Source organism: Lepidochelys kempii, chromosome 6, assembly GCF_965140285.1.
Source record: "Lepidochelys kempii isolate rLepKem1 chromosome 6, rLepKem1.hap1, whole genome shotgun sequence".
Taxonomy (NCBI): Eukaryota; Metazoa; Chordata; order Testudines; family Cheloniidae; genus Lepidochelys; species Lepidochelys kempii.
This window is the reverse complement of record NC_136385.1, coordinates 90,982,890-91,010,491: the sequence shown is the minus strand read 5'-3', so window position 1 is coordinate 91,010,491 and position 27,602 is coordinate 90,982,890. Positions and strand designations below refer to the sequence as shown.

General features: G+C 50.6%; 2 protein-coding genes across 3 annotated transcripts in view; both read left to right on the top strand.

Moving 5' to 3' along the window:
* The first annotated feature begins 205 nt into the window (after positions 1–205).
* On the top strand, positions 206–2,134 carry LOC140913203 (uncharacterized). Its single transcript, XM_073349177.2, has 2 exons — positions 206–933; positions 1,509–2,134. Exons 1-2 carry the CDS (start codon positions 417–419, stop codon positions 2,027–2,029), a joined length of 1,038 nt encoding a protein of 345 aa, XP_073205278.1. The 5' UTR covers positions 206–416; the 3' UTR covers positions 2,030–2,134.
* Positions 2,135–21,587: 19,453 nt separating this feature from the next.
* Positions 21,588–27,602, top strand: part of LTBP2 (latent transforming growth factor beta binding protein 2) — a 126,206-nt gene continuing 120,191 nt past the window's right edge. For both annotated transcript variants that reach the window (XM_073349171.2, XM_073349170.2), the window contains exon 1: positions 21,588–22,390. In XM_073349171.2, coding sequence (XP_073205272.1) covers positions 21,867–22,390 — 524 coding nt within the window. In that variant the 5' untranslated portion in view covers positions 21,588–21,866. The remainder of the gene's footprint in view (positions 22,391–27,602) is intronic.

Below are 27,602 nucleotides of genomic sequence, written 5' to 3'. Positions count from 1 at the left end.
CCTGGTCTACACTAGGAGTTGAGGTCGAATTTAGCAGTGTTAAATCGATTTAACCCTGAACCCGTCCACATGACGAAGCCCTTTTTTTCGACTTAAAGGGCTCTTAAAATCAATTTTCTTACTCCACCCCTGACAAGGGAATTAGCGCCAAAATTGGCCTTGCTGAGTCGAATTTGGGGTACTGTGGACACAATTAGACGGTATTGGCCTCTGGGAGTTATCCCAGAGTACTCCATTGTGACCACTCTGGAAGCACTCTCAACTCAGATGCACTGGCCAGGTAGACAGGAAAAGGCCCGCGAATTTTTGAATTTCAATTTCCTGTTTGGCCAGCGTGGCAAGCTGTAGGTGACCATGCAGAGCTCATCAACAGAGGTGACCATGATGGAGTCCCAGAATTGCAAAAGAGCTCCAGCATGGACCGAACGGGAGGTACAGGATCTGATCGCTGTATGGGGAGAGGAATCCGTGCTATCAGAACTGTGTTCCAGTTTTCAAAATGCCAAAACATTTGTCAAAATCTCCAGGGCATGAAGGACAGAGGCCATAACAGGGACCCGAAGCAGTGCCGCGTGAAACTTAAGGAGCAGAGGCAAGCCTACCAGAAAACCAGAGAGGCAAACAGCCACTCTGGGTCAGAGCCCAAAATATGCCGCTTCTATAATGAGCTGCATGCCATTTTAGGGTTTTCAGCCACCACTACCCCAGCCGTGTTGTTTAACTCCTTCAATGGAGACGGAGGCAACATGGAAGCAGGTTTTGGGGATGAGGAAGATGATGATGATGAGGTTGTAGATAGCTCACAGCAAGCAAGTGGAGAAACTGGTTTTCCCAACAGCCAGGAACTGTTTCTCACCCTGGACCTGGAGACAGTACCCCCGAAACCCACCCAAGGCTGCCTCCCAGACCCACTAGGTGGAGAAGGGACCTCTGGTGAGTGTACCTTTTAAAATACTATACATGGTTTAAAAGCAAGCATGTTTAATGATTAATTTGCCCTGGCATTCGTGGCTCTTCTGGATATACTCCCAAAGCCTTTGCAAAAGGTTTCTGGGGAGGGCAGGCTTATTCCATCAACCATGGTAGGACACTTTACCACTCCAGGCCAGTAGCACGAACTCGGGAATCATTGGGGAACAAAGCATTGCAGTGTATGTTTGCTGGCATTCAAACAACATCCGTTCTTTATCTCTCTTTGTTATCTTCAGGAGAGTGATATCATTCATGGTCACCTGGTTGAAACAGGGTGCTTTTCTTAAGGGGACATTCAGAGGTGCCCGTTCCTGCTGGGCTGTTTGCCTGTGGCTGAACAGAAATGTTCCCCACTGTTAGCCATGGGGGGGAGGGGCTAGCCATGTGCTGGGGGGAGGCAAAATGCGACGTTGGAATGAAAGCACATGTGCTGTGTATGTAATGTTAATAGCAAGGTTTACCATGAAAGAGTGTACCCATTGTTCTATAAAATGTGTCTTTTTAAATACCACTATCCCTTTTTTTTTCTCCACCAGCTGCATGTGTTTCAAGGATCACAGGATCTTCTCCTTCCCAGAGGCTAGCGAAGATTAGAAGGCGAAAAAAATGCACTCGTGATGAAATGTTCTCTGAGCTCATGCTGTCCTCCCACACTGACAGAGCACAGACAAATGCATGGAGGCAGATGATGTCAGAGTGCAGGAAAGCACAAAATGACCGGGAGGAGAGGTGGCGGGCTGAAGAGAGTAAGTGGTGGGCTGAAGAGAGGGCTGAAGCTGAAAGGTGGCGGCAGCGTGATGAGAGGAGGCAGGATTCAATGCTGAGGCTGCTGGAGGATCAAACTAATATTCTCCAGCGTATGGTTGAGCTGCAGGAAAGGCAGCAGGAGCACAGACCGCCGCTACAGTCCCTGTGTAACCAACTGCCCTCCTCCCCAAGTTCCATAGCCTCCTCACGCAGACGCCCAAGAACACGGTGGGGGGGCCTCCGGCCACCCAGCCACTCCACCCCAGAGGATTGCCCAAGCAATAGAAGGCTGGCATTCAATAAGTTTTAAAGTTTTAAACCTTTAAATTGTTGTGTGGCCTTGTCCTTCCCTCCTCCACCACCCTGCCTGGTGCTTCTCTCCTCCACCACCCCTCCTGGGCTACCTTGGTAGTTATCCCCCTATTTGTGTGATGAATGAATAAAGAATGCATGAATGTGAAGCAACAATGACTTTATTGCCTCTGCAAGCAGTGATCTAAGGGAAGAGGGGAGGGTGGTTAGCTTACAGGGAAGTAGAGTGAACGAGGGGCGGGGGGTTTATCAAGGAGAAACAAACAGAACTTTCACACTGTAGCCTGGCCAGTCATGAAACTGGTTTTCAAAGCTTCTCTGATGCACACCGCACCCTCCTGTGCTCTTTTAACCGCCCAGGTGTCTGGCTGTGCATAACCAGCAGCCAGGCGATTTGCCTCAACCTCCCACCCTGCCATAAATGTCTCCCCCTTACTCTTACAGATATTGTGGAGCGCACAGCAAGCAGTAATAACAGTGGGAATATTGGTTTTGCTGAGGTCTAATGGAGTCAGTAAACTGCGCCAGCGTGCTTTTAAATGTCCAAATGCACATTCTACCACCATTCTGCACTTGCTCAGCGTGTAGTTGAACAGCTCCTGACTACTGTCCAGGCTGCCTGTGTTTGGCTTCATGAGCCATGGCATTAAGGGGTAGGCTGGGTCCCCAAGGATAACTATAGGCATTTCAACATTCCCAATGGTTATTTTCTGGTCTGGGAATAAAGTCCCTTCCTGCAGCTTTTGAAACAGACCAGAGTTCCTGAAGATGCGAGCGTCATGTACCTTTCCCGGCCATCCCACGTTGATGTTGGTGAAACGTCCCTTGTGATCCACCAGTGCTTGCAGCACTATTGAAAAGTACCCTTTGCGGTTTATGTACTCGCCGGCTTGGTGCTCTGGTGCCAAGATAGGGATATGGGTTCCGCCTATGGCCCCACCACAGTTAGGGAATCCCATTGCAGCAAAACCATCCACTATGAGCTGCACATTTCCCAGAGTCACTACCCTTGATAACAACAGCTCAGTGATTGAGTTGGCTACTTGCATCACAGCAGCCCGCACAGTAGATTTGCCCACTCCAAATTGATTCCTGACTGACCGGTAGATGTCTGGTGTTGCAAGCTTCCACAGGGCTATTGCCACTCGCTTCTCAACTGTGAGGGCTGCTCTCATCTTGGTATTCTTGTGCCTCAGGGCAGGGGAAAGCAAGTCACAAAGTTCCATGAAAGTGCCCTTATGCATGTGAAAGTTTCACAGCCACTGGGAATCGTCCTAGACCTGCAACACTATGCGGACCCACCAGTCTGTGCTTGTTTCCCGGGCACAGAATTGGCGTTCCACCGCATGAGCCTGCCCCATTAGCACCATGATGCCCACATTGCCAGGGCCTGTGCTTTGAGAAAAGTCTGTGTCCATGTCCTCATCACTCTCGTCACCGCGCTGACGTCGCCTACTCACCCAATTTCGCTTTGCCAGCTTCTGGTGCTGCATATACTGCTGGATAATGCGTGTGGTGTTTAATATGCTCCTGATTGCCAAAGCGATCTGAGCAGGCTCCATGCTTGCTGTGGTATGGCGTCTGCACAGAAAAAAGGCGCGGAACGATTGTCTTCCGTTGCCCTGACGGAGGGAGGGGCGACTGATGACATGGCTTACAGGGTTGGCTTACAGGGAATTAAAATCAACAAAGGGGGTGGCTTTGCAAGAAACTGAATGGCCCCCTCAAGGATAGAACTCAAAACCTCAAGGATAGAACTCAAAACTGGGTTTAGCTGGCCATTGATTTCACGGAGGGAGGGAGGAAAAAATGAATACAAAACAAATCTGGTCTATTTCTTGTTTTGAGCCACTTCATCTATCTTTATACATCTTGCTGGCAGCAGACTGTGCAGTACGACCACTAGCCATCGTTATCTCCTGGGTGCTTGGCAGAAGACTGTGCAGTATGACTACTAGCCATCGTCTTCTGCTAGCTGCAGATTAAACGACAGTGCACTGCTGTTAGGACTCAATCGCCATGAGACGAAACTTAAAAGGGAAATGACCTGGCTGAGTCACTCCCATGTTTGCCCAGGCGCCCAGTTAAAAGAGCACCCAGGACTACGTCGATGACCGCTACCAGTCATACTGCACTGTCTGCTGCCAAAAGGCAATAAACTGCTGCTGTGTAGCAATGCAGTACCACGTCTGCCAGCACCCAGCAGACATACGGTGACGGTTAGCTGAGCGGGCTCCATGCTTGCCGTGGTATGGCGTCTGCACGGGTAACAAGAAAAAAGGCGCAAAACGATTGTCTACCCTTGCTTTCACGGAGGGAGGGAGGGAAGGAAGGGGGGCCTGACGATATGTACCCAGAACCACCCAGGACAATGTTTTAGCCACATCAGGCACTGGGATTTCTACCCAGAATTCAAATGGGTGGCGGAGACTGCGGGAACTGTGGGATAGCTACCCACAGTGCAATGCTCCGGAAGTCGACGGTTGCCTCGGTACTGTGCGCACACTCCGCCGACTACATGGACTTAGAGCATTTGTGTGGGGACACAAACAGTCAACTGTATAAAAACGCTTTCTACAAAACCGACTTCTATAAATTCGACCTAATTTCATAGTGTAGACATACTCTGTGTCTCTAGTGTCTTCCTTCTGAGGCTTTCAAAACGCTTTCAACCATTACTGCATTCAGCTCCCTGCCTGCTCTCAGGTCCATTGGGGCGCAGGAGCCTGTTACAGTGCGGGCTTGCCCCCCCCTTCTTCCTGAAGTCTGTGAGTGGGGGTAGCCTGCTCCATGAGCATTAAGCAGTTTGTAGGATGTCAGAAATCTCTGGCAGAGGGTAGTCACGTGGGAATGAAACCTGTCTGACTTGGAAGGACACTGATGGCTGTATCCAGCCTTCCTGGCTGCAGGTTCACCAGGCTTTATTCGAGCAGCTTGTCCTCTGACACTGGCCCCAGGAAAGGACAATAGGAGATGGAACGACCTCCGCTTCAGCTGCAGGGACTGCCCTGCCCTTTGGCCTTGACTCTAGAAGGAGAGAGGCATGAAAGGACCTGGAGTGTCTGGCACCAACTCCCTGGAGCTCACTGTCCAGTCGCTGCCCTCCCTGCTCCCCGTCGTCGTGCAGCTGGAACAATCCCAGGCTGCTGCAGATGGCCTCAGACGTAGAGGGAGCTAATGAAAGTCAAAGGATGAAATGGAGGAGGGCTGGCAGCTGGAGCAGGGGTCTCCAGGGTGAGTCCCAGCTCTGCCCAAAAGGGTTTGGTGAGTGTGGACACCTCCATGAATGGAATGTGACTTGTGGGGGGAGGGGAGAATATCTCTGCACAGTTCCCACTGCTTGGCATGGTTTCATGCCTGCAGTCTGGACGGAGCATAGGATCAAGGTAAAGCCTGAGGGAAAGGGAGACTGCTAGGGGAGCATACAGGTGCGAAGCTTTGCTCTGGTTGTGCCCTCTCCACCTCTGTGGGGAAAGGCCAGTGGAACTGTGCAGTCAGGGATCCACCAGCCCTGCCCTGCTCCAATACACAACTCCAGCACCAGCATGACAGGATGAGCCCTGGGCTCCAGGGCTCAGAGGGCATATCCATCCCTGCAAAGGGTTCTGGCCTCCTCTCAGGAAGCTGCATGGGTTTCCAGGCAGGCAGGCAGGACCCTCTGTGCTGTGGGCATTGGTGGGGGTAAAATTTGCCCCTTCAAAGAGCTGCCACATTCCAGCCCTGGCCCAGGGATGTATCTAGTAAAGTTAACTGCATGACGCCTCAGGAAAATATTGCTATTGACAGTAGGTAACTTGTTGCTAATTTTGCATCTGATCTGTGTTCCCAGGGATTGTCTGAGCGGGACTGTTAGCTCTTTGGGACCAGGACTGGGTCTCTGACTGGATTCTGGGAACTTCTACACTGCCTGATTATTACTAATTGCAGTATATAAATATTGAAGTACTGGCCAACCTGCTAGGGGGCTGTACAGACACTTAGGAAAAAATGCTCCTGGCCTTAGAAAAATTACAGTTTTAGGCCTTAATCCTGCAAACAAGCACATGTCTAATTTGGAGCCTCTGAGTTCCATTGAAGTCAATGATTTGAGGACCCTTTGAAGATACCCCTGGGAACCCTCTTCCCTATCCTGGTAAGAACACTGTTCTTGGAGACCCTGAGCATTTTGCTTCTGAAGTTGGTGCCCCAGTGGCTGTGATGATGGTGGCTTCATGAGATATGTGGGGGCATTTATGTCATGGTGGCATTTGCTTTGTGGTCTAACTAATGCATCTCACCTGGCTTGGGTTGGAAGAATGAAAAGGGGTGTCATGAAACGAATCTGATAGAAAGGCTGGCAGGGACTTCCTAATCCCACACTCCCCATGTGAGCGTGCTCTCATATCAATGGCCAGAGCTGATGCTCTTGCAGCTCTGTAGAGTGTGAGCACCCTTGGGAGCATTGGAGTGCCGTTCTAAGCCAGCAGGAGCACTGCATTAATCAGACCTGCTCAAAGGAAGTCTTAAAGCTACAGCACTGCAAATAGCCTTAATGGAGTTAGGCCCTTAGGTAAAGTGGTGGTGGAGCTGAATTGGTTGGTTTTAGACAATATCCCTCGTGTAGGTTGTTTGTTTTTTTGTTTCTTTTTTAAATTGTGGCTGTCTCCATGGCTGGAACCCTACAACCTGGTGGTGGGGAGAGATGTTCCACTGTCTAATCATTCTCACCTTTGGAAGGGTTTCCCTTCTCTCTTGCCTTGCCCCTGCTTCAGGGTAAGGGTAATGCTGTCTGTCTCTCTCCCCTGACACCACTCCCCGTTTCTCTCCTGTAGCCCGTGGTGGCAGCTCCCCTATCTCTGTAAGGGAAGTGCCTTTCCTGCATTCTCAGCCCCAGGAGAGGCTCAGAAATCTCTGCCCTGTTAAGTGGTACAGTGCACAGTGCGTGAGTCCTCAGCTTTGGGAAGGACACACTTGACCTTTGTCCCCTCCAAGATATGCTTTCCCTGGGTAGGAAGTTTTGATTCAGCCCTTAAACAAAGCTCTGCCTGTAGGGAGCAGGGGGCCTGACCCTGCCTCAGAGATTGATGGATGGGAGGGTGGGTCAGCTTCACCCTCAGTGAGAGTGAAGAGACAAAAGACCCAGTGACCAGCAAGCAAAGAGGACCCAGCTCAATTTATCAAGTAGCACAAAGCCACATCCCCTCCCCCATTGGCAAGAATAAGCTGCCCAGGATCAGTCAGATTGTGCCTCTGCCCAAGGGAGAAGCAAACTTGCTGGATAGGAGCAGATCAGAATGATGCCTTGAAAGTCCCTTCTTTCCTTTGTATCTGAAACCCAGTTCCCTTTTTTAGGGTTGTCTCCTGTTCCACCCACTCTGTCTGAACCAATACTAACTTCTCTGCAGATTCTCCAGGCCCCGTGGAAGCTCCTGTGCTAAGTCTAGTCCAGTTCACTGCACCTGTAGCAAACTTGGCCCAACCATATCCATTAAGCAAACACATACCGGCCCAGTGTAACGTGCAGCTCAACATCTTCATTTCTCCTAAGCAACTAGCAGCAAGGCATGTGGGACCTATGTGCACAGTAGCACAATTGTCCTCCTCTGTAACACACCTCTCCTTTACTATAGGCTGTGTTATGGTAGTGCCTAGAGGTGCCAATGAAGATCCCAAGGCCTCTTGGATTGTGTAGACACTGGGGAGGAGAAAAGAAGTGATGTTATTGCTATTCTGTAAACAGGGACCTGAGGCACAGAGAGGAGGCGTTTGAACCCAGGTGTCCAGTGCCTTACCAGGAGGCCACCCTCCATCTCCATGGGATCTAGGTGCCAGAGGTGCTATTTAGAAAAGAGCAGCTCGGCTTGGCCCAGGCCCTTTGTTGCACCTCTGACTTTGGCATTCCCTTAAGTGGAGCGCCTCTTGCTCATTGGTTTCCTCAGGGAAGGTCCGCCACAGTCCATTCTGTGCTTATTTGTGTTGTGCTGACCGTGCCTAGTACTACCCAGCATACATAACGCAGAAGCCAGTTCCTGCCTGGAAGCCGTCAGAACCTAAAGGAGAGACCTAGAAGACGGGACCCACTGGGAGACCTACAGTGTGGAGTGACTCCGGCTTATTTTTCATTATCAGTTTCTTTAACGTGTAAAGCTCTTTTCTTGTACGAATGGTGGCAGAAGTGAGTTTCTGGAAAGGGTTTGCATGAGAGAGAGGGTGGCCAGGAACCCTGCTTGTCTGTATGGTGGGGAGACCTGTGCAAAGAGGTGAATGTCCACCATGTCCTGGGAGGCAGGCTTACCAGATCGCCAGTGCAAGAGTTCTCATCACTTGACTCTCAGATGAGGATCAACTTCCTCACCCCTGCTCCTGTGTGTGTTTCCCCTGAGTTCTGTCAGCTTCCCTCAGTGATCACAGCACTTAAGATAAGTCTCACACAGTGAGGCAGCTCTGTGAGAGCTGGGGTCAACCCATGGGGAGCTTTAAAGATTAGCACCGCGACCCTAAAGCAGATCCCGTAAGGAATGAGGAACTGGTGTCAGGCACAGGCCACCGGAGTGATGTGCATGCACCTTTTACTGTTGCTGCAGGTTGCTGAGTGCTGGGCTTGTTGAAACTTTTATTTGGCCCATGACCTTCAGGTCTCAGCTTCTCCAACACCGTCCTTTAGAGGATCTCAAAGCGCTTTACAAACAAGTTAATCCCCTCAACTCTCCAGTGAGGAAGTTTGGAATTATTGGCAAGCTGAAGCCCCGAGGTGGCCGTGATGTACTTAGTATTGCACAGTACCCATGGCAGAGTGGGAGCTAGAGCCCAGATCTCGAAGATGCATTTAAAAACAAGGCCAAATATGCATCTCTGGAGCGTCTCAAAGTAAATATGGGGGGACCCATTTATAGTCCGATGGGTTATAGAGAAATGGGGCGGCAATTCTAGATTATTTCCAAGGCTAATCCCCTGGTGTGCACAGTGCTGCAGTCTCCGGACATTATCTTCACCTCCTGAGTGAGCAGAGAAGGGAGAGGGTGAGAGGAGAAATTGCCTCTATCCAGTCAGGATGAAGTGAGGTGGGGTGGGGTGGGGGATGGATAAGGAGTGATTTCTGATGTGTGCAGTAGCTGCTTCTGGCAGGGAATAGATAGGAGCCAGGCTGGCATTGCTATAGCTGTGAATGAAGAGCTGGACTTCCAGAGTCTCCATCCTCACTGCACTTGCCATGTTCTCAGACCTGGTATGAAGGTCATGTACGCCCTGTTACAGTGACACTGTGTTTCTAGTTACCCCGTGTATGGGGCGGGTGAATGAGTATGCTACGGTGCACACCTTGGGGCTAGCCAAAGGCACTAGGGGAAGGGTACAAATCAGTAGCCTGTAGATACACAGTATGCTGTGGGTCCTGGCAACTTGTGGTCTTTGAGTTTGTCATGTGTATGGTAATTAAAACATCAGCTATCAGCTGTTTCTATAGCTAGACATGCCTGGGAAGAGAGGAAATCCAGTAGTGTTACAACTGGTGTTCTAGCTTGCACCTGTGTCTGATTAGCGCGGGTGTGACTGCACATGTTGTGACTTCTGAGCTACTACTGAAAGGGGAGGGGCTGTGCTGCCGGAGAGAGCTCCAGGGTGCCACACTGTGTCTTGCTCTCAAATCTCATTGAAGTTTCAACACTGAATTAAAGTTTCCTGTTTGAGAAGGAAACCGGAGCAGGTGTGCCTTGCAATCCTGTAGTAACGAGAATAATTAGATGCAATTCCTATCAGAGCCAACAACCCTTAGCTCCAGCTTGGCACTGTCTCTGGTAATAGGTTACTGGGAGTCGGAGCCCAGACCACGGCTCTGTGGAGGTTGAATGCTGCATGTAAGTGATCAGGCAGACCAGGCCCATCTCCTCGAACACAGCCCGCATGGCGGATTTGTTTACAGTCCTCACCCATTTCATTTCCCACAGTTGTTTTGCTAGAAGTGGTGCTGCTGAATCAGCTCTTCTGGATGTGGCTTCTCCTATCAGTGAATCCTTCTGGAGCTGGGGGCCTGGGAGACCCCACTTTGCTGAAAGAGCCTCACTGACGGGGTGGAGCGGGATTGGTGTCAGGAAGTGACTTGGACAGGCCATCTCGTCTCTGGGGGTTCCCTGTGTGTGAAGCCCAGCCCAGCTTGCTGTGGGGCGTAAGAAGGGCACTGACCATCCTTCCAGCCCTGCTGCTTCCTCCACTACAGAACTGAGACTAATTCGCTGCCATGTCCAGACTGTTTGAAAACATTGTGATAAACTTCCAAACATCTGTTTTACAAACCAGATGTGCGAGCCCTGTCTGTGAATTCTCTTCTGAAGAACAGGTGTGCAGTAATAACTCTAGCAGCAGCTCCAAAGCCAGCGGGGTCATCAAACCGCATATGAGCTCAGAGCCTGGTGCCTTCCCAACCATGCAGTGTAGGAGAGATTTGCTGGGAGCGTAAAGCACATTAGGTGTTTGCATGCCAATAACAGTTAAGATCAACACAGATTTGGTTTGTAGGAAGATTGAGGACTGGAATGAGCAGGACAGAAAAATCCACAGCTCCAAAGCACCCTGCTCTAATTTGGGGTCAGAGCGCCCCCTGAAGGCTCTTTGCCCTGGTTGCTAGGGCAGCACAGTGATGTCCATGGGTACATTTGGTTGGGAGGGCCCTATCACTCTAATGGATGGAGCACAGAGCTAGGTTTGGCCAGCATCCTCGGTGGTAAGTGGCATTCTATATGGGTGTGATTCTGACACCTCCAGTGGCTGTGGGGTTTGGGAAGAGATCCTATGTCTGAGATCTGCTCCCTGCTGTTTCTCACCAGCTCTGAATCACCATCAACTCCAACTCTGCTGCTGCAAGAAGATGTATGCTAAAGTGAGTCAATTTATTCCAATGTCCCCAACCCCTGGCAGGCCCTGTCCTGGAAATCTGGGAACTGGGGTGTGGAGGAGGGAAATGCCTGAGCTTGTGTCCTCTGTGGGGAACTGTACCTTTAAGAGGCTTGGGCAAGGGCTAGTTGGAACCTGTTTTATTGTTATGCACAGTCTCGTGTTACACAATGCTGATCAGTTGGAACTCAGACACTGAATGAAGTGGACCTCCATCAGATTCCTTGTGTTGGCATGCTCTCCTGCTGGGTCTGGATCCCCAAGGTCTGCACTGTTCTGGGGAGGAGCAGAGTCCAGTCCCAGGGAGAGAGTGAGATGTAGAATATGGATTGGCAGATGAGCTCCTGGGAAGACAATGCAACACAATGGTGTGTGTATAAGTATTAGTGGCCTCTGTTGGAAGGAATGACAGCCATGCTCCAGTGTCATCAAGTGACAGGTGGGAGGTGCTTGTGTTGCTAACCAGCTCCTGTTTGACACACATGAGCTAGGATGCAAGGAATAAAAGAAGGGAGACCTAACTGTAGACAAAAGCTGCAGCCGCAGAGGACTGGAGAGAAGAAAGCATGCTTCCCAGACCATCTCCCACAGTGCCACAAGATCCTGCACTCTTGAGTGGATTTTAACTCCCGATACACCATTGGGTGACAAATTTAGCCAGCCAGGCACTGGCAGTGATGCTCATACATTCCACAGCCACCTTCATAACCAGAAAGGAGAGAGCTGAGCTAGAGGTGGGAGGCGAGGACTGACTGAGAATAATAGGGCTGTTTGCAGCCATGCCCCTGGAGCCCTTAGATGCTGCATGGTAAGTCTCGAGGAGTGCACTACACCATTAGCATTTAGGAAAGCAGATGTGGAGGAATTAAGAAATGTAGGGTCATGTCAATGCCTCTTGTCCTGCCCACGGAGGAGATGAAAGGGACATTAAATTGGGGCTGAGAAGGGACTGAGCCAAAGTGACAGCACTGTACCCCCACCCACTGGAAGCCCCTAGATGTGACCTCTGCACAGTTGGGGCTTTGAGGTGCTGCTCTCGTTCCTTCTGATCAACCCAAGACAAACTGCCTTTTGGTGCCATTCCATGGGGTGAGTGCTTTGATCTCCCCAGGCTATGTCCCTGGCTTCTGTGAGTGCCCTTCCCCCAGGCTGATACAGGACAGAAGCTGCCCCACTCATTCAAGTGTAGCAGTAACTGTCTGGGGATTAACCTAGTTCAGGCTGCATTGGAGTCCAGTGCTCTGGCTTTGCACTGATGTGCATTAGCAGGGATGTCCCCAGTTGTGTCCTGATAGCTCCCCTCACCTCCCTGTGCTCTGGGGTTTGCCCCACTACGCAATTCAGGGCCTTAGAGTAGGGTATGTTGTGGGGAGGGGTGTTACAAGGAAGGTGGGGAGGGAATGTCTCCTATCCTCACGGTTAGTGCTGTCCTCTTGACTGCTAGCCCTAGTTCTGGCACCACTCCCTACTGTGCTGGGCTTGCCAGTCTCTCGGGATTTCACACAGTCACCTGGGCTATTAGCATTGCTTGTGTGCACTTGGCTGTGGAAAGCTGCCTAGTCAGCTGGACAGAAAGAGAGTGGGAAGAGGGAGGAGGAAAAGAAAGAAAACTGTGAAATGGATGGGCTGAGAGTGTCTGAGCCCAGGACAGGGCTGGGGTAATGACCAGCAAACATTCCAGGCCACTAGGTGCAATTCAGAGCTGTGGTATGAATATCCCTGATTCCACCTCATATCCCTATTGTCCGGTTATTCAGTCATCTGAGTCAGGGTGAGGGGTGGGGAGGCGGCTCCCATCTACATGGGAAATGGGTGCTGCCTCTCTGCAGCTTCTAGCCCTTTGCAGCATCTGGTGACCAGACCCTGTGCAGAAGTGCAAAGCGGCTTTGCACCTCACATAGCAGCTGCCCATGTTTGCCATGTAACTTGCCATTTCTAGGTCCTTCATGCTAAATCCAGTTAACTGTGCTTGAAGATTAATCCATGGATAAACCATAACAGTCACTGGACCTTGTTTCAGGCCCTGCAGGAGTGTGCCACACACACATGCGTATATAAAGGGCAATAGCAGAACCCTTTGGCTGCTAGCAAGAGAGTCCTTTTGCATTAGTGTGATGTCGCTGGGGAGCTGGTTCCCCAGCCTGTGAAGTCACAGCTGGGAAACTGGAAACCCAGCCTGGTGCCTCCACCTTTTATCCAATGGGATTGTAATATGCAAATGAACTACAAACTCCCTAATTGCATGACAACTGACTTCCTTACCTCTGATGTCACAAATCCACCAGCCAATAGCAATGTTGTTGTTTGCTCACCCCCAGTATTAATTTATTAATGAGCTCTTAGCAGTGACTCAAAATCACTCTGCCATTAATTGTCAGCTGAGATACTGGTCTGACCTTTCATTCTGCTGGTTCAGCTCCCAAATCGGCAGATCAGCTAGGATTCTGCAGTGGGGGTGACTGATAGTCCCAGACTGGCAGAGTGCACGAACACACTAAAAAACATGGTTAGAATCAACCTGCTGAAAATCCACCTTGTCAACAACTAGCTTTTCTTTTAACCTGAACTGCCATGGTGGTGACTTACGAGCTTCCCAATCTAAACCAAAACTGGTGGACAGCCAAGCGGAGTGTTTTACTTTAAGGGAACTGGAAAGCCATCACTCCTTGTTTGGTAAAAGAGAAAAGGAATGAAACAGCTTTAATCTGAAGCACGAGTTCAAAAAGTGGTGAATGGTGGTTTTGTTCTTGTTTTTAATAATACTTAAGATGGTACTGAAGAAATTCAATGGTTTTTTTTAGAAAAGTTTAATATAGTGAAACAAAAGAAGACTTTCCACCTGAGCCCTGACTTTCCTCCTGTTTCTTCTCTGTCACTGATATTTGTCCATCTTGCTTGAAGTGCTTGGGTCTGTTCTCTTCTGAGTGTTCTTGTTGCCTTGGAGAGCTGCTCCTCAAAAAACAGATGGGGAAGATCAAAGGGGCCAGGCTTCCACTAACACAGGCTGTCTGGGTTGCTGCATATCCTAAAGTTGGTCTCCTGTTCTCAGGCCTCTTGAGAGTTAAGGCTCATTTCCTCCTTTCTTCCCTCCACCTGTGCAATGAATATTGATGCTTCAACTGTCCTCTTGAGGCAGCCGTCAGAGTTAGCACCCTACCGAGATGCAGAAAAAACAAATTCTTTCTGTCCTTTTCATGGTCCTTCTACAGGCAGTGCAGAGACAGACATGTGCTGCTGTCCATTCTTTGTCCTCTCTATATACATACCCTGCTAGAAAATGGGGAGCACACCCCTCTCTTGGAACTATTGTTTCAGGCATGTTCTCTCTATACTGCATTGGTTACATTCGAGTCACATTCCAGCTGCTGGTGGGAATAGTCAGTGATGGAGCAAAGAGGCTCGAAATAAACATCAGTGTGATCATTAAACTAGGAGCCCGCTGGATTTCAAACAGCAGCCTCACCAGCGCCTTTCTCTAGCCATATCACATGGCAAGCTCCTATCTGACTTGCTCTTCACTCTTGTCCCTAGGGGTCTCTCATCTGTTCCTGCTGCCCAGGTTTCTCCCTCCTTTGTATAGACATGTTTATGTATATTTTCTTGTGTTCTAACCTCCTTCCCTGTGTGTGGTCTGAGCCAGTGTTAATGTGAACACACATGTTTAGACAACAGTATCCCCAAAGTGCCGAGCCATGGGGCACCCAAATGGTTGGCCTATGCCTCCTTCCTTTCTCCGTCTTGGGGCTGGTCCTGTTTAAGTGAAAGCAGAAGGAACGCTAAAGCCAACAAACCCAGCTCATGACTAAAAGCTGCTGGACAGCTTCTCTCCTCTGTTTCTGACAGCAGCCCATCACTGACACATATGGCTAGTCTGCCTGCTGAGCTCTTCCCCAGGCTGGAGTGTGCTCTGGGGCTCTGAGAGCTGGCGGATGTGGCTGCACTCTCTCTGTGTGGAGCTACTCCCCTCTTGCTCAGTAGCTGCCCACCTGCGTAGTGGTAATGTCGTGTTTCTAGTGGAACAGTGTCCCGTAATCCAAACATGCTGAGCTGTGTGTTTCATGGCAAAGTCAAGGGCCTGGAGTTCTATCCTTGGAGGCTTTTCTGGATGCTTTATTGAGTCTTGAAGCTGTCTCTGCTGCTTGGTGGTGTCCTCTCTGCAGGGTCCTATCCAACTGGCTCTTGGGCTTTCTTCATTTTGTACTTTTGTCTGATTGCCATGGCCCTGGCCCTGGCCAGCTCCCCTGAGGTTGCATCTGCTGTCTCTGTGTGAGACATCTGTTCTCTGAATGGTCCCATAACATCTTGAATGCCTCTAATGCTGTATGGTTTCAGAGTGGTAGCCGTGTTAGTCTGTATCAGCAAAAACAACGAGGAGTCCTTGTGGCACCTTAGAGACTAACAAATTTATTTGAGCATAAGCTTTTGTGGGCTAAAACCCGCTTCATCGGATGCATGCAGTGGAAAATACAGTAGGAAGAGATGTACATATATACACAGAGAACATGAAAAAATGGGTGTTGCCATGCACGCTATAACAAGACTGATCAATTAAGTAGGATACAAGCTCACCTTCTTGTCAACTGTTGGAAATAGGCCATCCTGATTATCACTACAAAAGTTTTTTTTTCTCCTGCTGATAATAGCTTATCTTAATTGATTGCTCTCATTATAGCGTGCATGGCAACACCCATTTTTTCATGTTCACTGTGTATATATGTATGTATCTTCCTACTGTATTTTCCACTGCATGCGTCCGATGAAATGGGTTTTAGCCCACGAAAGCTTATGCTCAAATAAATGTGTTAGTCTCTAAGGTGCCACAAGTACTCCTCGTTCTTTTTTCTAATGGTGTATGTTACCTACCGCACCCTAAAGAAGGTCTGAGCGTTTCCATTTGCTGAGGGATAAAACCTCGTGAGATGTGTCAAAAGGCTGATTCCACTCCCTACCAACAGTGGCAGCGTGGGGGGGTTCTACCAGAGGGAGTACAGGCTGTGACTCAGGGCCCCCGTAGGCTTTGTCCAGCCCTGTACATAGTAAAACATTCTCCTTTTCCTCTCAGCAGCCAGCTCCCAAATCTATGGAATGCATCCCATCTGCAGCGTGTTATGGATGTGCTCAGCAGTGGAGGAATAAGCACATGTGGGTTCTGAACCTTTCTGCAGAGAATGAAAAGGAGCTAATTAATCTAAAGAACGTGGCACCAGGAGCCACATCTGGGGGCCAACTGTCCCTGGGAGTGGGAATCCCAGGTGCTATATAGCTTTAGAGTCAAATTGCAGGGGTGATGCAGTCACAAAGGGCAAGAATGCAGTGGCACTGAAATATATAAACTCTGTATGTCTGAATCCAGGGCTAAAGGGACCCTGGCCTCCACCATCTCTGCCCTGAAGGGCCTCCCTCCCACAGGCCTGAGGGCTAAAAGGGAATTGATTCTTCATGCTAATCCCTCTAGGGAAAATTGAAGTTCAGGATTGGACCTTGCCCTCCTCAGCTGGGAGGTGAATCCAGCCTCCATGTTCTTCCTGTCTTGAGTTCCCTAACACTTCACGCACCCACATCGCTCTGTTCTAGCAGTGGCCTTAACTCTGCCCCTTGAGGAACTCTCTCTCCTGTAGGAAAAGGAGAATCGCAACACCAGCATAGCTACACTCTGCTCCATCTGTCCCCTATGCTGCTCTGAAGAACGCACTCATCCAGTGGTGTCTCCATGGTCAGTCTTGTCCTCTGCTTCGTGGCAGCACATCAGCTGGGACTTGGAAAGCATGTGGGTTTTTTGGGGGGGTGGGGGGTGCCCATCTAGGTCAGCCTCTGAGCTTGTTCTTTCTTTAGACACTGCCTTTCTGGGTCTAGGAGCTGTTGATGTTTGCAGCTAAGCGGAGCTGATGCCAAGCACTACTACCTAAGTGTTTGTCTACATGGAAAATTAACAAATAACTAAAGGTGTGAATTTAAAGTGAATTAAGCTGAAATGAACTAAGGCTGCTTTACATCTGTATGAGAGCATCCACGCAGGAGTTTAATGTGTTTTATCTAAGACGCAAAATTCACATCTTTAGTTAATCTGCCTTAACTTCCTAGAAAAGCCCTCTGTTCCCAGCAGCAAATGGCCAGATGGCCCAGTCACCAGAGATCATCTGTCAAATTCAGGGTTGTTGTCTAACAGTGGAACGATGATGAGAAAGCAAATCTCTGCAAGGGTTTGATCTTGTAGGTGCATCGCCCTGAACTGTCCAAGCTCTGCTGTCCGGGGAGTTCCTGAGAACTGAGCTATTTCATGTTTGTCTGCTGAGCAGCACATTGAAATCCAACTCCTGTTGCAATTCCCCATGGATTCTGTGCTTCCCCATTTCTGACAGACAGGACGAGTATGAAATGAGTCACTGCAGCCAGAGAAGTGCCAATGCCTAGAGGGCAGCACACGGAGCCCTGCGCTGAATGTTAGCCTGCAGCGTGGGCTGAACCAACACTGCCTCTCGACCCACACCTACCAACCGCTGTGGCTGTAATCAAGGCTTTAGGTGTTTGCATAGCACCTGTGCTGGAGATGTGTAGAGAGGAACAGCTTGCCTAAGCAAAATGGCAATAACAAGCCAGGGGGCTCAGCCTCATGCTCCCAAGAACCCCCACCATAGCCCAGGGTGCCCAAAAGCAACTCTGCAGTAACAAAGCAGGAACGTACAGCTTCATGTCCCACACTCATGAGCAACTCTAAATCAGAAAGGGGGGTGTGTGGCTCCAGAGCATCCCTACAATAACAAGCTAGTGTTTACACATTTAATGATGGAAAGAGTTTAATGTCCAGCTGCTGAGGGGTTATTGTAAACAGGGAGTAAAAATGATTTTAAAAGTTATGCAAGCTCCCTGGGCCTGGCTCCCCAGGAGGCAAAGCAGCCTGTGTGAGATGTTGGAGGGATGGGACCATTAATTGCTTTGCTTGCTTTATACTTCTCTCTCCTTCTCCTTCTCAGAAAGGAAACTGATCCCCTCACCCCCCTTAACTCTCCCTGGCCCACTTGTGGCTCTGGGCTGGTGCTGGCACCCAGAGAGGTTTAATCAGCTGGGCAAAGAGCAGATTTATTCTTTGATACAAATGGGAGCAGCAGTGGCAGCACCTCCTGTGCTCACGCCCCAACAGGGCAGGAGCTAGAAGAATGTCTGCAGTCGTTTCGGCAGAATCTAGTTTTGAGCAAAGCCTTGGGCTCCAGCTCTTTGTTTTCTAAGCCTTGTTTATGGCACTGATAATTCTTTAGTGTCAGGTTTAGACACTAAGCATTTTTTCCACTGCTGCATAAGAAAGTAATTAGGTGAAGATGGAGAGGAGGTTCTCCCTTAGAACAAAGAAACCAGCAATGGCTTTTATCAGGCTGGGCTCTCTGGATCCAATAGCTATGTACATGCTATCACAAACTGCTTCCTGGGCAGAGACTCAGCCCCAGCTACAGAGAGGGAGGGGTTGACTGCGCATTGGGAAATCCCAAAGCACCACTTGGATTTCGTCAACAAACGGCTTCACTGATAAACCAACAATTGCCAGCAGGGTCAAATGCCAGTCCGGCCAGCTCCCTTTGCTCCTCACAGACTTGGGTAGACACAGGTAAGTGCTGTAACGTCAGCCGTAATAGCACATCACTTCGCCTCTCTCCCTGGTAGTTTGGGCCAAAAAGAAAACAGACGCTCCTATGGACTCCAGCTTAGCCCATGTGTTTCCACTGCCAGCTCATTAACCCTATAGTGGCTGGATGACTCGATAACATCCTGCACAGAGCACTCTGGTTTTCTCTGGCCTAGCTTTAAGATGAGATTTGAAGAGAGGATGTGCCTCAAGGGCCTGTAGGGAGCTGGTAGGTGGGTAGAGAGAGAGCACCATCTACAGAGAGCAGCACAAATGAGCAAGCAGTTTTCCTCCCTTCTTGGTCCGTCCTCCCTTGCCCACACCATAGAGAGGGGCAGGAAGGAGACTAAGCGCAGGAAAGTGGTGAGAGCAGGCAGCAGAACAGGTGGCTAGGAAGGCAGTGGTGGAGAGCAGAAAGGTAAAGTGGAGTCAGGAGAGTTCTGAAAATGAGGAGCGGGCATTAGAATTGGCTGTAGAGCTGGGTGGGTGGTGACGGTGGTTGATGGAGGGTCTGCAGGGGCTGTGTGAGGCGGTAACCTGGCCCCACTTCCTGGCTTGAGGGAGCTAGTAATTAGCTTTGCCTGCATAGGAGGAGATGGATGTTCAAGGACTAGGATGACTTGAAGCTTATGGCCTTAGGGGCAAAGTTCTGGCCCTGACTGAGGAGCTCTGAGAGAGCAAAGAGCAGGGGAGGGCAGTGCTTAAAGTGGGGTGTGTGTGTGGGGCGGTCCATTATTCTCTACAGCAATGAAAGTGACATCCCATGTGCCTGTCCCTCTGCCTCCTCCAGTCCCCACATCTGTTCCCCCAGCCCTACCTCTGCTCCTGGTGCAGCTCCAGGGATTCTTCACACCCCTTTCCACTACCCCTGAGGGCTGCAGCAGAGGTGGAGAGGAGGAGCAGAGGATCCATCCCTGTTGCTCACTCTAGGGGGAGGGAGGAGCATGACTGCCCTGAGCTATGGGCACCTGGGCAGGGCTGAAATGTGGCCCTGCAGAGACCAGGCTCAGCTGTAGAAATGTCACTTGTTGGGTTTGCTACTACTTCAGACTGGGCTCACCTAAGCCCTGCCTGCAGGTGGCCCTTAGTGCCGGGGTTTAGACAACCACTGGCAAGGAGAACAGAGCGCTTACATCGGAAGCAGGGAAGGAGACAGCTGGGACCTCAGCTTCCATCAGGAGTTACCCGGGAGAGTGGTGGTACTGAGAGCTGCCCCAGCGTTCTGGAGGGTCCGGGCAGCATGGGAAGCGGGTAGGAGGAGAGGTTCCCTGCTCACCTGTACGGAGCAGAGCCTCTGCTTCTAGTCTGTCTGGAAGCAGTTGGAGCTGGGTGAGGTGAGAGGCAGCCCCCTGCTGCTGAAACACTGAGGGAAGGAGGGTGCAGAGAGGACAGGAGTGGGCAAATGAGAGGGGCCAGCTGAGGTGAGCTGTTGTAGGGGGAGAGGGCCTTGTGTTGGTAAGGCTGGTGATGGGAAGGGTCTGGATGCAGCTCCCCTGGATCTGCCAGTTGTGCAGAGGTCACAGACCTGCCGGGCCATCAGAAGCAGGTGGATGTTCAGGGCGGGGTGAGTCAGACTCTGGCATGGGCTGGCAGGAGCTAGTCCTGGGGTCCAGTGGGGTAGTTTTTCCCACTGGTGAGTCATGTAGGAACAAAGTGGATATACGGTTGGTCAGGTGACCTGCTGGGATTTGTTGAGATACTGACCACCCTGCAGCTGCAGTGAGGTCTGCCCCAGATATTCTAACTGGCAAACACCCTCAGCAGGTCCCTCCCAGCGGCACGTACTAAACAACGCCCCTCTCCTCATGGGCACACGCCACTCTTCTCTCTGTCCTCCTTGTGTGCTGAGATACCACGAGATCCCAGTATGCATTTTCAAGCTTGTGCCCGTAAGTGAGGAGAGAAGTCAGACCACCGCTAATACTGTGTGCCGCCGAAGCCCCTTCCACCACTGGATCGCCAGGGAACTGAGTTCAGCTTCAGACCCTCCTGGGAGGAAAGTCTGTCCTTGTCTCCATTGAGGGATGACCACAGTGAACAGAGAAGTGGGGAGGCGACCTGGCGTGGACGCAGTCAGTTGGTAGAGCTGAGATCAGGACCCTTGGCTCTGTTTTCCCGCTAGATCAGTCCCATCTCTTGGCACTAGAGGTGGTCTTTTCAATCACTGCTTAATTGAAAACACCAGCTGCTCACGTTGGAGGCAGACGAGGAGGAGGCTAGTGCTTCTCTTCTCCATCCTGCCTGGTACTTTCCCTGCCCTTCTCTCCTGGTAAAAAGACTGGTCTCGTAGCTGAAGGACCTAGAGCTTTGGCTAGTCTTTTTTCGGCCTGGCACCATGGATGTGAAGCAATGAAGACAATGAAGCACGGAGCTGGGGACTTGGGGGATCTAGCTAAGAGGCTGGTCCACTGTGTGACCTTCAGCAAGGCAAACTTCCCCTGTCTGGGCTTCAGGTTCGCCTGCTGGGAAATGGGACTAACACCCCTCCTGCCTTCTCTGGGCGTGCGGGCTAAATGTGTTGGGGTTCATTCAGAAGATCCTAGCCCTGTGGCATAGGGGTGAAGGGCCCTGGCCCGGGGTATATTCTGTCTCCGGGGCTCCCCCAGGTGCCCCTCCCTGCCCACCTTCGCTGAACGCTTACAGCTGTTGTGAAATTCTAACACTTGCTGTGAGCTGGGGAAGCTGAGCCACAGGCTTGTTCAGCAGCAAGGAGGCTGAACACAAGTTCTCTGAGCCGGCCGTGGAAGGGCTGCCCTCCCCGGTCGCTCATGGGTTAATGTTTCTCTGTTGTAGTTTGTTTCCCTTTGCCAAAGTGGGTGTTGCTGGAATGTCTCCTCTGGTAAGGAGGGGGCCGAGCTGTGTCCTCTGCAGAGGGGCGATGTCAGCATCAAAAAGACACAAAAGGGGGAGGTTTCCAAAAATAAAACCCTCCATCCCCTCCAGACTCTGCCAGTGCCAGAGGCAGGCGAGAAGGTGCTTGGAGCTGTCTGCAGAGAGCGCAGGCTCTGACAACCAGGGGAGAGGAGGGATTGGGAGTTCTCCTTTCAGTGGTAGGAGGGACGGCTGCAGCCGTTCTGTGCAGCCCACGCTGTTGGGTTTGCTGTGTTACCTTCGCCCCAGGCTCTCCTGCTCCTGCAGGCAGCAGGTACTGATTAAGTGCCCCCCGCACCCCCACCCCTCAGCACATGGCAAAGTGAAGGACTTGGAAGGCTATTTCAGGGGACTTGCTCAAGGAACTTTGCCTAGACTCCTTCCCACAAACTCCCGTTGGATACTTGGCTTCATGGGGCTATCAGCCACACGCTGAGTGCTCTCTGTTCCCTTCAAGACTGGCCTTTCCTCTCAGGCAGGCACCATGAGGGGCTCCTGGCGCAGTTTTCTCCCTCTCACTTTAGCTCTTTTCCTGGGGCTTGGGTATTCTCAGAGAGACTTTGCCGGAAGATTTGATCCAAGTTCTTCATTCCGAACCGAAGCTGGGAGCAGAGTCACAAGTCGGCTAAGGCTGCGGAACCCGGGCAGTAACTTGGGACCCACGGGCAAGGTGTACAGCCTGTTCCGGGTACACAGCCCGCCTTCTGCCTCGGAGCACCTCCCAGCAGCCTCTCCTATGGATCGCCCAGCCTGGATGAGGAGCTTGACAGAAGGGGACAACAGGGAGCAGCCGTCTATTCCTCCAGATCACAAACTACCTGCTCCCCAGAGTGCCCGAGGCCAAGCCAGCAACCTGAGGGCAGCTGCAGACTCTCCAGATGGGACCCTGCTTCAGACCCCTGTGCAGAGGCAGAAGACTGACTCCTCACGCCAGCGGCAAAGAAATGGGCTCAAAGCTCGGACAGTGCCCAGGGCAAAGGTGCAGAATGCCAGAGGCCGACTCATGGGGTAAGTGCAGCCAAAGGGGTCTCGCTGCAGGACCAGGTGCCTAACGTGACTCCTTCTATTGCACCGACTAAGAGGTCTGAGCTGGGAGCAAAAGGGACAGAAAGGTCCCATCTTCAGGGGACCTCAGTAAGTGGAGACTCCAGTCCCAAAGCTCCAGCCACAGGAGGGACCTCTGGTGTTGGTCCCATATCCACCCACTATTTGCTCACTAACCAAACAATCTGTGCCCACTGCCACTGCACCTATGCAATTCCTAGGAGGCAGAGCTCCAATTGTTTCTCTCTCCCTAGGTCACTTACCCACTTTCTGTCCCATGTGCAGTAAGTAATAAGGGCCAGTCTGTGCTCAACTTCAGCTGTGCTGACCCTCGCCTGCCCCTGGCAGACAGCCCAGGCCCCAAAGCAGCTTAGGAGTCAGCTCAGTTACTTGCTGTAACAATGTGTGTATGTCCCCCACGTGCAGGAGGAGTTTGTGCTCCGTCTCAGCACAGAGAGCAGGCACATGATGTGTTGTCTGCATCATTTCACCTGGGTGTGTTGCCTTGGAACGTGCTGGTTGTGCTGCCCTTCTTGCGTGGGTTTGTGGCACGGCAGGGTTCCTGTGGGCCACACAACTGTGTTGCATTGCAGGCTGTGGCTTTTGTCGCCCTGCTCGTATGGGTGTTTTGTGTGTAGCCTTGCAGGGAGTTCAGGAGGTTGTTGAGTTGCTGTGCAGTGTGTGTCCATGGGGCAGTGCAGTGGGGTGGGCTGTTGTGGCCCCTGCTTGGCATTGGGGAATGTAGCCGGGTTGCCATGGCCTCCGACTGTAGGTACCTGCCTCTTGGTGCATTACACCTGGAATGGGCCCCTTGTCAGTTCTGCGTGCAGTAGCTTCCAGCTTCCCACAGCTCCTGCTGGCTCAGCTGGAGGAGGCTTCCTATGACTTGCCCGGCAGAGCTGCCTCCAGTTCCAGTCCCTGGCATGGTAATGTGGAGGCGGGAGAAGGGGACTTGTGGCATGCCTAGAGGCTCTGCAGAAGAGCCCTTGGCCCTGTGCTTCCTCCCTCTCCTGCCATTCCCCTCCATGCTCCCCTGCTCAGGGTGCACCTCTCAGCCCACTCTACTGGTGTAGTGGTGCTCATGAAGCCACCCTCCCTAATCAGTTAGGAACACCCAAATTGCCACTCATAGCCACCCTGTCAGCATAGTCACAGGGTAATGGCAGAGAGGGCCTGTGGGCTGATTGCTCAAGTGCCCTCTGACATGTGAGCTTAGTGCAGACTCACAGAAACACTTTCTTCCAACACTGAACAAGAAACCTGACTAGAGTAAGGAAAGCAGCACTATTCCTAAAGCTTCCCTCCCCCAGCCTCACTGCAGAGCTCCTGCCTAGAGCTTTCCTCTGCCCCATCCTACCGGCTTCCTGCAACAGATTCAAAGTAGCAGCAGGCACAGCCTACATCTCTTCCCCTCCTCAATTACCCCCATTGCTCTGTAAACATGGTTAACAATAGTTAAGAGCAAACTATAGCTCTGGACGAGCCTCTGGCTTCCTCACTCATCCAGCTCTGCCCACCTTGTGGCCCTGAGGAGGGGCTTGTCCAGTGGATTCACTTAAATTATCAAATCCCATTCATTGAATATCAGGGTTGGAAGGGACCTCAGGAGGCCATCTAGTCCAACCCCCTGCTCAAATTCAGTCAGTTCAGGACACTTCTTAGCAGAATGATCAGCCCCCACTAAGGTTGTGGTGTAAGCATCATTGCTCTTGGAATCACATGGCAATTCAGCTGGGCTTGGGGAATCAGCTGGAGATGCTGCCTGCTTCCTCTGTAATGAGATCAGGCTCAACCATGTTCTTGGGCTGTAGCTACTTAGGGACAACAGCTGATGTCCAGTTTTATCAGGAGTGGGCGGCCTGGTTTAAGGTTAGGTGGTGGGTCAGGCTGCAGTCAGATGGCTAAAGAATAAAACCTGAGACCTCTTAGAAGTAGCAGCTCTCATTCTGTGAACAGGATCACTTAGGATGAAGATTTTCCTGTGAGGTTGGCAGTGTTGACCCACAAGCAGCTGAGTTTAGTTTACTCTCATGACTGATGTGGGGAAGCCATATAGCTCTGAAGAGTAATAGGTAAATTTTTGTTGTAGCATTCTCTTAGCAATCTGAACTGCTCCCTCCACCAGTCTATTCACTTACGGGTAATGAGGGCTGGAAGTAAAATCCTTGAAATCACACTGCATTTGAAAAGCTTGGAACATGGAGCTGGCATCTCGTGGGTCATTGTCAGTGACTATTTATTTTGCCCAGATGCCAGGACAAGAAAAGTTGCCATTGTTAACTTTTCTCTGACCTGCTCACTTTGTGTGTGTGTGTGTGTGTGGGGGGGGGGGGGTATCTAGTGAGGTGGAGAATTTTTGCCTAACTGGAATAGTCAGTGGCTACCAACATGTTCGTTTTCCTAACACAAGCCTGGTGCTATTCTTTTCCAAAGCCTATTGGATATAATGTTCTGGGTAGGAAAGTGTCTTTGAGTTTTGGCTTTCTGGTCATTCTACAAGACTCTCATGATTCCATCTCATCTGTCTGATTTTTGCCTTTGTTACATCCACCGTGTTTCTGCCCAGGAAACTCTGTGATTTGAAGAGGCTTTATTTTATGGTGTTTTCTACCTGCATCACACTTGCACCCCTTTCCTGCAGAGTGCCTTTCATTTTCACTCACTCAGATGATAAGGCAAGATGAACCAGCCATTCCACAGTAGCTCAGACACTAATTATTATAATTCTGAAAGTTCCTTGTTTAAAACCCCAGTTTCTAGATAGTGTCTTATTTGTTTTTTCTTACCAATTGCTGAGTTTCAGTGCTCTGATTCTCCATACAGGGCCCTAATACAGGCCCACCACACTTTGGCTCCAGTGGAGACATAACCTGAGGTTTAATTTCCAGCTTGGGCAGACATACCTGAGCTAGCTCTATCAGTGCTAACTATAGAAGTATAATTGCAGCAGTGTGAATGTCGGGAAGGTCTAACCGCCCCAGCTAGGTACCAAGGGTTTCAGATGGGTGGAACCTGGGGTGGCTCGCCCATCCCTCCGCTTGCGCTGCCAGAGCTACACTGCTATATTGTGTGTGCTAGCGTGATCAGAGCTAGCATGGGTACGTCTGCCTGACCTGGGAATGACATCTCCAGCTCCAGTGTAGACGTGCCCTCATGCTGTGACTCTGCACCCTTTGTCAGAAACACCCCATTCCTTTCTGCAATAAAATGCTCACCCTCATACTTCCTAGGAACGATGGCATAGCTGTCTCATCTCTTTTCTCTGGGACAACGATGATCCAGACGTGTGTTTAGCTTCACTCCCTGTGGTAAAAGTGAATGCAGTGACCTATCCTGGGGCCTAGGCCATCCTTTGTGTTCACTGTGGCTGCAGTGTGAAAGCTGGGGAAGGGCTTCTTCCACCCAGGCCATTGAGCTAAGCCAGCTTAAAGTCTTAGGGAGAGCTGAACTTTGGTATTGTGTTTTGCTGGCTTGGAATGAGTCAACTTCTGACACCATGTCCTACGTCAGTAGCAAAGAATCACAGAAGCTGCTTTTTTCTAACCCTGAACAAGGAGTTTTATTAGAATAAGGGAAACAGAACGATCCTGAAAGCTGCAGTCGCTTTGTGGAGCTTTGCTTAGAACCGACCCTTCCTGACTGGTATCCGTACACACGCCCTTCGACCATGGATCACAGCATTCCTGCCCTCTGCCAAGGATCAGCCCATGTTCAGGTTGGGTGTGTTCACGTTGATTTTAAAATGTTTGTACATCTTTTGATGTAGTCCTTGGGCTTTTGGCAGGTTCCCACCCTGGGCCTTGGTGTCCCAGATTCGGGAGCCTCTGAGCCATTAAAATGTCTCGGATGCACCCAAGGTGTAAATATGCCACAGAGCTGGGTGTATTGCGAGCAAAAGCTGGCCAGCTCCTGACTCAAGGCTGATGTGTTACAGTGTAGCTGGGTGCATTCCCATTGCACAAGCTGCTGAGAGTGTCGGCATCCGATGAAGTGAGCTGTAGTTCACGAAAGCTTGTGCTCAAATAAACTGGTTAGTCTCTAAGGTGCCACAAGTACTCCTTTTCTTTTTGCGAATACAGACTAACACGGCTGTTACTCTGAAACGGCTCTAAAACTGCGGAGCCTGTGCTCCCTACTCTCTCGGCTCCCCCCTCCCAACAGCCAGCTGGCTCCTGAGATCAGACCTAATCACACAGCTCCTATTATTAGTGCCCGCGGGGTGCTCAGTGCTTTCCAAATGGAGAACAGCATCTTCATGAGCCTTCCCCGGGGCTGTTGTACTGTGAGCCCCTCCTTCCCCGCACTCCTGACAGCGGGAGTGGTAGGTCAATGGAGATTGGTTAGGACATGAAGAGTGGAAGTTAGCAATCCTTGCATACATGCATGCACAGGCATGAGACTGACACACTGCATGTATCCCTCAACAGTTCTTGGATACTCCTGCCCTGACACATGTTGCTCCTGCCTCCCCTATCAACACCATAGGACTCGCCCTGTACCATGCTTTGGTTGATGCAGTTTATGCCCATCTCTCCCCTGTCACCCCCACCATGGCTCCCTCCTCCTCTAGCAAACGTGACATAGAAAAGATAGGAACAGAGACATGAAGGTTTGCAGGGCAAAGCTTTCAGAAGTTGGGAAACACCCCAATTAGGCTTACACGGGCAGCCTTAACTCTGCCCCTAACATGGCTGCCTCATTCCAATACGATCTTCAGTCACATAGTCATGTGCCTTTTTCGGAATAATACAATACCACGTCATACAGTGCCCCTACAATCTTAGGGCACTTTCAATATACAAGAAACTGCTGCTTAATCTTTTTTGTTCACACTGATGTCTTTGTTCTTTAGTCTACAGAATCTGTTTATTCAGACAGCGTATATGGTGTGTTCTCTCTCCAGCATGTGTTCCTTAATAATGTAGTCTGAAGGCTGCTCAGGAGCTGAGGCAGTTAATGATGCTAACTCAGATGCATATTTTCAGAGGCTTGTCTATGCCAGCAGCTTTTCACTCTCACTCTGTGTTGTGTAAGAAGGGTTTACGGTGAACTTCTCATATAAAGTTGGATGAAATTCTCTGGCCTGTGCCATAGAGGAGGTCAGACCCTGATGATTTAATGGTCCCTTCTGGCTTTAAATCTATGAATGACTTTAATGGAGCCTGTGTATTAGAAA

Bases quoted from the DNA above. Each gene is read 5' to 3' on its own strand.
- LOC140913203 (XM_073349177.2), top strand. From the start codon at position 417: ATGGACCGAACGGGAGGTACAGGATCTGATCGCTGTATGGGGAGAGGA. The intron at 934-1,508 runs GTGAGTGTACCT...TTTCTCCACCAG, and splicing joins AGGTGGAGAAGGGACCTCTG to CTGCATGTGTTTCAAGGATC.